General features: G+C 51.0%; 1 protein-coding gene across 6 annotated transcripts; it reads left to right on the forward strand.

The window, feature by feature from the left end:
- Positions 1-1,331: 1,331 nt before the first annotated feature.
- On the forward strand, positions 1,332-6,750 carry Glyctk (glycerate kinase). Of its 6 annotated transcripts, none has more exons than XM_051205666.1 (5): positions 1,332-1,462; positions 3,726-4,141; positions 4,338-4,489; positions 5,072-5,247; positions 5,518-6,750. In XM_051205666.1, the coding sequence occupies exons 2-5, from the start codon at positions 3,765-3,767 to the stop codon at positions 6,382-6,384; spliced, it is 1,572 nt and encodes a 523-aa protein (XP_051061623.1). In that variant the 5' UTR covers positions 1,332-1,462; positions 3,726-3,764; the 3' UTR covers positions 6,385-6,750. The 6 variants fall into 6 exon arrangements, with proteins under 6 accessions (XP_051061623.1, XP_051061644.1, XP_051061636.1 ...); XM_051205687.1 differs by lacking the exon at positions 1,332-1,462 and adding an exon at positions 1,659-1,743; XM_051205679.1 differs by lacking the exon at positions 1,332-1,462 and adding an exon at positions 1,776-1,845.
- The last annotated feature ends 2,067 nt before the right edge of the window (positions 6,751-8,817 follow it).

Here is an 8,817-nt window from a genome sequence, read left to right on the forward strand (position 1 = left end):
TGTACCCATTTGTAAATACTCCATTGCCATTCCCAAACTATTCTCAAGATGCATTTAACAGCGATGATTAAGCCCATTGGGCTGAAAACTTCTGAATGGTATTGAGTTAATTCTTTCTTATATTTCCATTGCCTTGCATACAAATGGAAACTAGAATTCCCTTTTCCCCATATTTTTTCTTCTTTTAAGATTTATTTTTATGTATACTGGTGTTTTTTGCTTGCATGTATGTTTTCATAAGAGTACCATATCCTTTGGAACTGGAGTACAAGCAGATGTGAGCTGCTATATGGGTGCTAGGAATTGAACCCAGGTCCTCTGGAAGAGCAGTCAGTGCTCTTAACTGCTGAGCCATCTCTCCAGCCCCACAGCCAGTGAGTGCTCTTTAACTACGGGACCATCTCCCAGCCCCAGTCTTCCTTCTTCCTCTTCCTTCTTCTTTTTAAAAATAGTTTTGAGACAGGATCCCACTGGGTTACCCAGACTGACATGGAACCGTATTGTCTTCAGTTGCAAAATGGAAGGGATTTCACAAAAGGAAAAGAAGACATTGCTGAGTGGAGGAAGTGTCAGGAAGCAAGGGAATTTAGAATAGCAGGTGGCTGGGTGATTAAGCTTCTCAATTACACAGTAGTCCATGCTTGCAGTTTTAGTACTCAGGAGGCAGAGGCTAGAGGATCATAAACTTGAAGGAAGCTAGCCTAGACCACACAATGTGTCCCTGTGTGTGTGTGTGTGTGTGTGTGTGTGGTGGGGGGGGGCAGGGTAAAACAAAACAAAACAAAACAAACAAACAAAAACCCAAACTCTTTAAGGAAACATATTTGAAAAAATCCTTTCCATCAGTAAAAAAAAGTGTACTCGTGTTTTTGGAGTTCAGCCAATAGTTGATTTTTGAATGTGGAAATGCATCATGTTTGGGTCATAGTGGACAGTCAAGGTGAGAGCAAGGGTAGGGAGGAGGAAGGCTCAACGTCATTTCTGTATACAGGCATTTAGCACTTGTGTTCAAAGATCATGGAACAGAAATCTTTTGCTGAATTAGCTGTATATGGTAGTTCACGGAGAAGTTTGGTAAACATCAATGACTTGTCATGGAATTAAACTATGTGGAGGAGCAAGGATGACCTTAAATCCCCCTGGCCGGGGGGGGGGCGGTTGTAGCTCTCTCTGATGTTTGGTGTCTGGCACGTAACAGGAATTCGGGATGTATTTAATGACTGATTATAGCTAACAGGATGAAGAGGGAAGGGTCATTACAAATCACTGAGAATCCACTGCAGAAATACAGAGACCAGAGGACTCCATATACATCTTCTCAGGTTTTCTGAGGTGGCCGGTGAGGCAAGAATGTTCTAATCCAAGATCCGGGTCTTCTGGGAGTCCCCAGACCGGCCATTTCCGGATTAATCCCCACCCACCCACAGTGCTTCCGGTCTCCTGCGCTGGAAGCGGCAGAAAGGTAAGCTTGCGTCTCAAGGACATACATGGATCTTGGGAGTCATTCCTGGCCCAGGCAGAGGCGAACCCAGGCGAAAGCAGCCCTTTAATTTTTGCGACACTTAGCACTTCGCGGCAATTATTCCTCTTGCGAAGATTACAGGTCTCGGGTAACGTCACTTCCGGTCACCTGGCGGTTGGCCAAATCTGGACGTGACGTCAGCTCCACTTTGTTTCGGGAGGAGTCAAAGCTGGTCTTCACATTTCCTCTTTTAACAACCCGAGTGCACCTGAGTTGGGAAGGTGTAGCGTCTTAGAGTTGGGGATTTGGCAATTGAAAATGCAAGTCGTCCAATTAAACTTAAAATCACCACAATGTAATTTTAGTTACAAATAATCCCAAAGGTACTGATCATATTTATACTAAAAAATTACTTATTGGAAATACATATTTCACCAAATACCCTGGCAGCTTTGGCCTTGAGCATGCCTTTCTCCTGGATTCTAATAGAGATCCTCTAGGCTTTTGCTGCCCTGTGAGATAGGGCTGAGTATTGTATGTTTCAGATGCTAAGGCGCTCCAAGCCTTGGGGATCCCTTGCATGAAAACCGGACATGTTTACAGACATATCATGGCCGGTGCCCTGTGTATTTTTTTTCACAGCACAGCTAGTATTTTCTTTTGAAAAACTCTATGTGAACTACACGGCTAAATGGCACAGGTCTGGAAGTTGCACGCTATTTAGGAGTGGGATAAATTGTTATCTAGAGTTTCCTCTGTTGCATTTGGACAGGGCATCAGAAAGCCCGAGGTGTCAGGCAAACAAGAGTAGCAGCCTTCCCCACTATGGAGGGTCCCATGACCTCATGCATGATAGGTATGGTCTCTCCCACAGAACTATACTTTTCAAGTTCCCTGAAAGAAGTAGGCTTAATTTCACCCCACTTCTCATCTTGCAAATGAGAAAAGATACATTACACACTTTAAAAAAACCCAACATCCCAGTTCCTGGACTACTTCCTCTTCCATCCATGCTTATTGATACAGTTGTCCTTCAGCACAATGGTAGGCTTTCATTATAGTAAGTATCTTTTTTAAAGGCTTTAATGTATCTCAGTGGTAAAGTGCATACTTGTCACCTGCAAAACCTGGGTTCAGTCTCCAGTACTCCTCTGTCCCCAAATTTAGATATCTTTATATCTTTGGCTTCATTGTCCCTATATTTACCCTGTATAGCTTCCTGACCTTTACCCCAAGACCTCTCTGTTTTTTACTCTGCCCAGTGGGGAAAACGATTGGGCATAGTTAGGAGCCTGGCCTTTGCCTGCTTCAGCACTGGGCTGTTTCTGCTCTGAGTGGTGTAACTCAGGGTTTGTTTTGCTATCGTGCAGCCAGGAAGGGGTGTTCCTGGCAAGGCTAAGCCTGACCAGCTGTGTGGGTAGAAGGGCATCTTTTCTTGTGTTGCTATAGCACATGCCCTCTTGCATATGACCCGAGGACTTGCCAAACGTCTCGCCTTGAGTCAGATTTTGTAGATACTCCTGATTTGTGCCTGGACCTCTCATTGAACTGGTCTGAGTGCTGAGATTCCTCAGGTTGAGTGCACTAATAAGCCTGCAGCCTTTCTACCGAGACCCAGCATTCCCAGACTAGTTTTATGAGTTAATGAAATAGAGCAGGCTAGAGGTCAGTGGGCTTGGGGTCAGTTGGTGAGACAACCAACTGCCTTCCTTCCTGCCTTCCTTCCTTCCTTCCTTCCTGCCTTCCTTCCTTCCTTCCCTTTCCTTTCTCTCCCTCCCCCCCTCCCACCCTCCCTCCGCCTCTCCTCTCTTTCTTTCTGCAGTAGAAGTGGTAAAAAGGTAGAGCAGAAATGCCAGAAAGGGGCACTTGCCTTGTTGCGAGGACTTGGAAGTAGTGTGTGGGAAAAGAGAGACGCAGGAGACCACTGGGAGGAATAGCCTTCTTTGTGAATAATTAACTCCCAGCCAAAGGACGTGGCCCAGGAGGAGGGTCCACTTAATAGGAACTTTGGACTTGGGGCAGAGTGTCTAGACGACTGGTGTGTGGCCTGCAGAAGAAGAGGACGTGACTGGGCATCAGGGCTGGCCTTGCAGAAGTGGAGTAAGATCAGGTTCGCTGCAGGCTTCAGGAATTCTTCAGCTTCCATTTGGGTGGCTCATTCTCACAGCAATGGCTGTGGAGTCCACCAGCCCTGAGCTCTCAGAGGGGTGGCCGTGATGGTGGGGTTCCGTCTGTGGCCTCAGTCATTGTCCTCCCTCTCTAGGCAGCTATGGATACAAGGCTGTTCTGAAAGAAGTGGGGCATGGCCGCAGCCCTACAGGTCTTGCCTTGTCTCCTCCGAGCCCCATCGCGTCCATTCCTCTGGGGGCCCCCGGTGGCCCGGATGACCAGTGGAATGGCCTTGGCAGAACAGGCACGGCAGCTGTTTGAGAGCGCTGTGGGCGCTGTGCAGCCAGGACCCATGCTGCAAAGGGCACTGTCCTTGGATCCTAGTGGCCGGCAGCTGAAGGTGCGGGACCGGAGCTTTCAGCTACGGGAAAACCTGTACCTAGTGGGCTTTGGCAAGGCTGTACTGGGCATGGCTGCTGCAGCTGAGGAGCTACTGGGCCAGCATCTTGTGCAGGGTGTGATCAGCGTTCCCAAGGGGATCCGGGCTGCTATGGAGCATGCTGGAAAGCAGTAAGAATCCGTGGGCAGGGGCTGCCCTTCACTGCCCTTTGGAGGGAAACCTCTCTCTCCTTGGCCTCCTTATCTCCTGGTCTGGTCTGGTTTCAGGGTAGGTGTCGTGGGCACCCTCACACCCCTCTCACTGTTGAGAGGTCAGGTGGGAGGAGAGGAACCCACCCCGTCCCTTCCCTGTTTGCTCCCTGCTCAGAGAGATGCTGCTGAAGCCACACAGCCACATCCAGGTGTTCGAGGGTGCAGAGAACAACTTACCCGACCGTGATGCACTGCGGGCTGCGCTGGCCATCCAGCAGCTGGCAGAGGGGCTCACAGCCGACGACTTGCTGCTTGTGCTCATCTCAGGTGTGGGTTCCAGAGCAGCTGAGGATGGCTGATGGGGGGGATGCCCCTGATGCCAGAGCTTCCATGCTCACATGGGAGCTCACATGGTCCCGTGGGACCACGGGAGGCAGTGAGGAGCCTAGAGGGAACCTTGTGGGTGGTGTCAGGGCAGTCATCTACCCTGAGTTGTGATGGTGAGGGCACACTACCACGCTACCACGCTACCACATGTCAGAACCTTTGCTGCCTGCAACTGTGTCACTGGGGCTCCACAAGCTGAGTTTCCAGCTCCCACAGAACTCTCTTTGGTTGTCTGCTGTTTTTTTTTTCCCACTTGGTCTTCCTTAGCTCATGCTTTAAGAAATGTATAATTTTCGTGGTGCTGGGGATCGAGTTCAGGGCTTCACACAGGCTGGGCAAACACTCTCCTACTGAGCTATATCCCCAGCCCTCCTAGCATGCTCTGGGATCTGGAGTCTGCTAGCTAGGGGACAGCTTCACTCTGTGTCCACAGGGAGGCACTGTAACTCCACCTTCTTAGTCCGCTTCCCTTGTGGTCCGCCTGGTTCCTTTCTCTTCCCGACGCCCTCACTGGCTCTGCAGGTGGGGGCTCCGCCCTGCTGCCTTCTCCCATCCCGCCTGTCACACTGGAGGAGAAACAGACGCTCACCAAGCTGCTGGCAGCCCGTGGAGCCACAATTCAGGAGCTGAACACCATCCGGAAGGCCCTGTCCCAGCTGAAGGGTGGAGGGCTGGCTCAGGCTGCCTATCCTGCTCAGGTCACTCATTACTTCTTCAGCCAGCCCTGGCTTTCCCACTTGTGACAGGGAGATGGAAGCTTTGGCCGGGTTCTTGTTGGGGATGTCCTGGGAGGAGGGTGAGCTGGAGGCTCCCTGGTAGGTGCTCTGCCAGCCCACCTTGAAAGTGGCCAGAAGTAGATGTGGGCAAGGAAGCATACCTGGTGGTATACATCTAGGACTGGTTTGTCCTTAAGGGCCCTGGGACGTGGAGGAGTCAAGACTGAACCTTATTTTGTGGCCTTTGTCTAGGTAATAAGCCTCATCTTGTCAGATGTGATTGGGGATCCTTTGGATGTGATTGCCAGTGGCCCCACTGTGGCCAGTGCCCACAGTGTGCAAGATTGCCTGCATATTCTTAATCGCCATGGTCTTCGAGCTGCTCTGCCACGTTCTGTGAAGACTGTGCTCTCTCGAGCTGACTCTGACCCCCGTGGGCCACATACTTGTGGTCATGTCCTCAATGTCATCATCGGCTCCAATTCTCTGGCACTGGCTGAGGCTCAGAGGCAAGCTGAGGTACTGGGCTACCGTGCCATGGTGCTGAGCACAGCCATGCAGGGTGATGTCAAAAATGTGGCCCAGTTCTATGGGCTGCTAGCCCGGGTGGCTGCAGCCCACCTCACTTCATCCATGGCTGGGCATCCCTTGGAGGAGGAGGCAAAGCTCCATCAGCTCGCAGCTGAGCTCCAGCTCCCAGACCTGCAGCTGGAAGAGGCTCTGGAAGCCGTGGCAAAGGCTAAAGGCCCAGTCTGCCTCCTGGCTGGTGGTGAGCCCACGGTGCAGCTGCAGGGATCTGGCAAGGGTGGTCGGAACCAAGAACTGGCCTTGTATGTGGGGACAGAGCTGGGAAGACAGCCACTGGGGCCTATTGATGTGCTATTTTTGAGTGGAGGCACTGATGGGCAGGATGGGCCCACAAAGGTGGCTGGGGCCTGGGTCATGTCTGATCTTGTCAGCCAGGCTTCTGCTGAAGGCCTGGACATAGCCGCCTTCCTCTCCCACAATGACTCGTACACCTTCTTTAGCCGCCTCCGGGGTGGAACACACTTGCTGCACACAGGGTTGACAGGGACCAATGTCATGGATGTCCACCTCCTGATTTTTCATCCTCTGTGATGGCATAGCTCGTATAGGAGGCCTGCAAGGGCAGGGTCTCTTAGGAAGATCAAGGGCTGGTCCCCAGGACCTCATTGTGCATTAAGGACTGCCTGTCCCCTTAGCCTGCTCCACTCACCCCTATAGATCTCCACATTCATTCCCCCAACTAGATTATAAGACAAGGGCTCCTTGCCACCTCTGCTTTCTGTCCTGTTAGGGAGCCCTGGGGCCCAGAAGAAGCTTCTGTGGCCAGTTCCCAGTCCTTGTTTCTTCCCCAGGAGCCCATCTGCCCAGATCCTCAGCCTGCTTCTTCCATGGTGTGAAGTTAGGGAGCCTGAAAATAAAAAGGAGCATGTTGTGGGGGTCTGGGGTCCCCTTCCCTCAGTGTTTTTTTTTTCTTTAGTGCAGATCTTTGGGTAGCTGCTGGGGAGGGGGACGCGGTGTGGTCCTGGCAATGGTGCCAGCATCTCACGTTCCTCACCCACTTCTCTGCTGGGTACACAGAGTCTGTTGATGGGAACCTGCGAGGGTTGAATAGGACTCCTAGCAGCCTCAGTGTGGGTGAGCAGGACAGCTTTAAGGATTGTTACCTATTCAGCCATGACTCCCTGTGGCAACCTGAGTCTCCTGCTGGAGCCTGGCTGGGTGGAAATTTTCTACTTGCTACCAAGGATACTCCTTCAGTATTTGGACCACTCTTAGCTTTCCTCCTTTATCTTACCCCCTCTCTATCCAGAGGTTTCTTGAGGCTGCAGGGCATTAGGCTTATTCTCCCATGTCCGTTCCATTTCCCCAGGCCAAATATGCTGTGTTCAGTAGCTGCTCCTCAGGGTACACAGTTGGGATCCCGGTGCCAGCATTTTAGCATACGTCGTCTCTAGGACTAAAACAGTAGGTCAGAGCGGTGAAGCAGTTCAGCCGTCCTCACCCTGTCCTGTTATAGCTGTCAGGCCCGAGTCCCTTGGGTTGGCCTGCAGCCACTGACCTCGCTCCCCTTGAGCCTTCATGCTCAGTATCAGAGCCCTCCGTTGGCTATCCTCACCGTGCGCCACGGCTCCAATCCCTATATGAGTGAGCAATAGAATCACATAGGAATAAAAAGCCATAGAGAACAGTGAGGCCTGGGGCTGCTCCTATGGCCCCTCTTCCACTGTGAGGGTATGCAGGGCTCTAGGTCACAGCTGATGTGTCCTGGGAAGAGCCACCATTCTCCATGGACTCTGGACATTTTGGTTAGCAGTTGGGCTGTGATCCCCATACCTAGATCCTGCATGTTTCAGAGACTGGGAGGGAGGGAGGCAAGGTGAGCTGGCTCTGAGGACCAGAGAGCTTTAGGGGGAGTGTAGTGGTGTGTACCATTTTCTTTCCTGGTGGCAAAGTCGTAGGGAATTTTGTCTTTACATTGGCATCCTCCAGAGGTATCCTGCCTTAGGAATGTATTCCCATTGGACACGAAGTTGCAGGCAAGAGCTTCAAGAGAAGAGGGCTGGGGACTAAGGACTTGTCAGCCACATTCTCAGTGTCTTTGTGTGATGAGCATGTGAGCATGGGACATAAGTCAGAATGCCTGTAATAGCGTTCCCGCAAGTGCTTTTCAGAGTAGGGTTGCTTATGGGTATGGCTGCCTCCATTGCCTGCCGAGGGCTTTACATATGGACAGAGTCTTGCTGGAGTTCCCCTCGTCTGCCTTGGTCTCCTTTCCTGTACCTGTGTTTTCATAGCCTGGGAGCCAGAGTCTGAATTGGGCCCCCTCAGAGCAGACAGTTGGTGGGCTTAACTCACTGTTTTTGCTCAACTACACATTTGCTCAGTCTAGATGATAAAAATGGGCAAATTCCTTACACTCGGTGCTCAATACCCTCCCCCCCCAATCAATGTCAGTTATGTAGCTGCGCCTGGTGGCACAGGTCTGTATATCCCAGGGTACTTGAAAGGCAGGATGATTGAGAGTTCTTGGCTAGCCTGAGTTACAGAGAGAATTCAAGGTCAGCCTAGGCAATTAAGTGAGATGCCATTACAAAGACCTTTAAAAAGAAGGCTGGGAATAGTCAATGGTGCTTACTATTGGAGCATGTTCAGTTCCCAGCACTGAAAAGTAAAATAAATGGATGAATGGCTAAATACACATGAGTCTTATCAATTATGGATTGTTGAAGGTATTCCCCTTTTTTGGCTTTTGGCTGCCATTTCTCCTGACTCAGGTTTCTGCTCCCAAATCCCCATCTCCTTTTCATGTGCTGACACTTTCCATGGCTAGAGGATTGTTCCATGAGGGTGCCCAGCCTTCCTTTACCTGAGAGTCTCCTTGTCCTCTGCACTTGGCATGAACCGTGGGGTTGGAGAGCCTGAGGGTCTGGGGTCAGCTTATCTAAACCCATTTGTCCTGTAGCTGGAGAATTAGAGAAGATGATCTGTCTGGAGGATAAAGCAAGTTAGTCACAGACCCAGCAT

Source organism: Phodopus roborovskii, unplaced genomic scaffold (genome assembly GCF_943737965.1).
Source record: "Phodopus roborovskii unplaced genomic scaffold, PHOROB, whole genome shotgun sequence".
NCBI classification, from domain to species: Eukaryota; Metazoa; Chordata; class Mammalia; order Rodentia; family Cricetidae; genus Phodopus; species Phodopus roborovskii.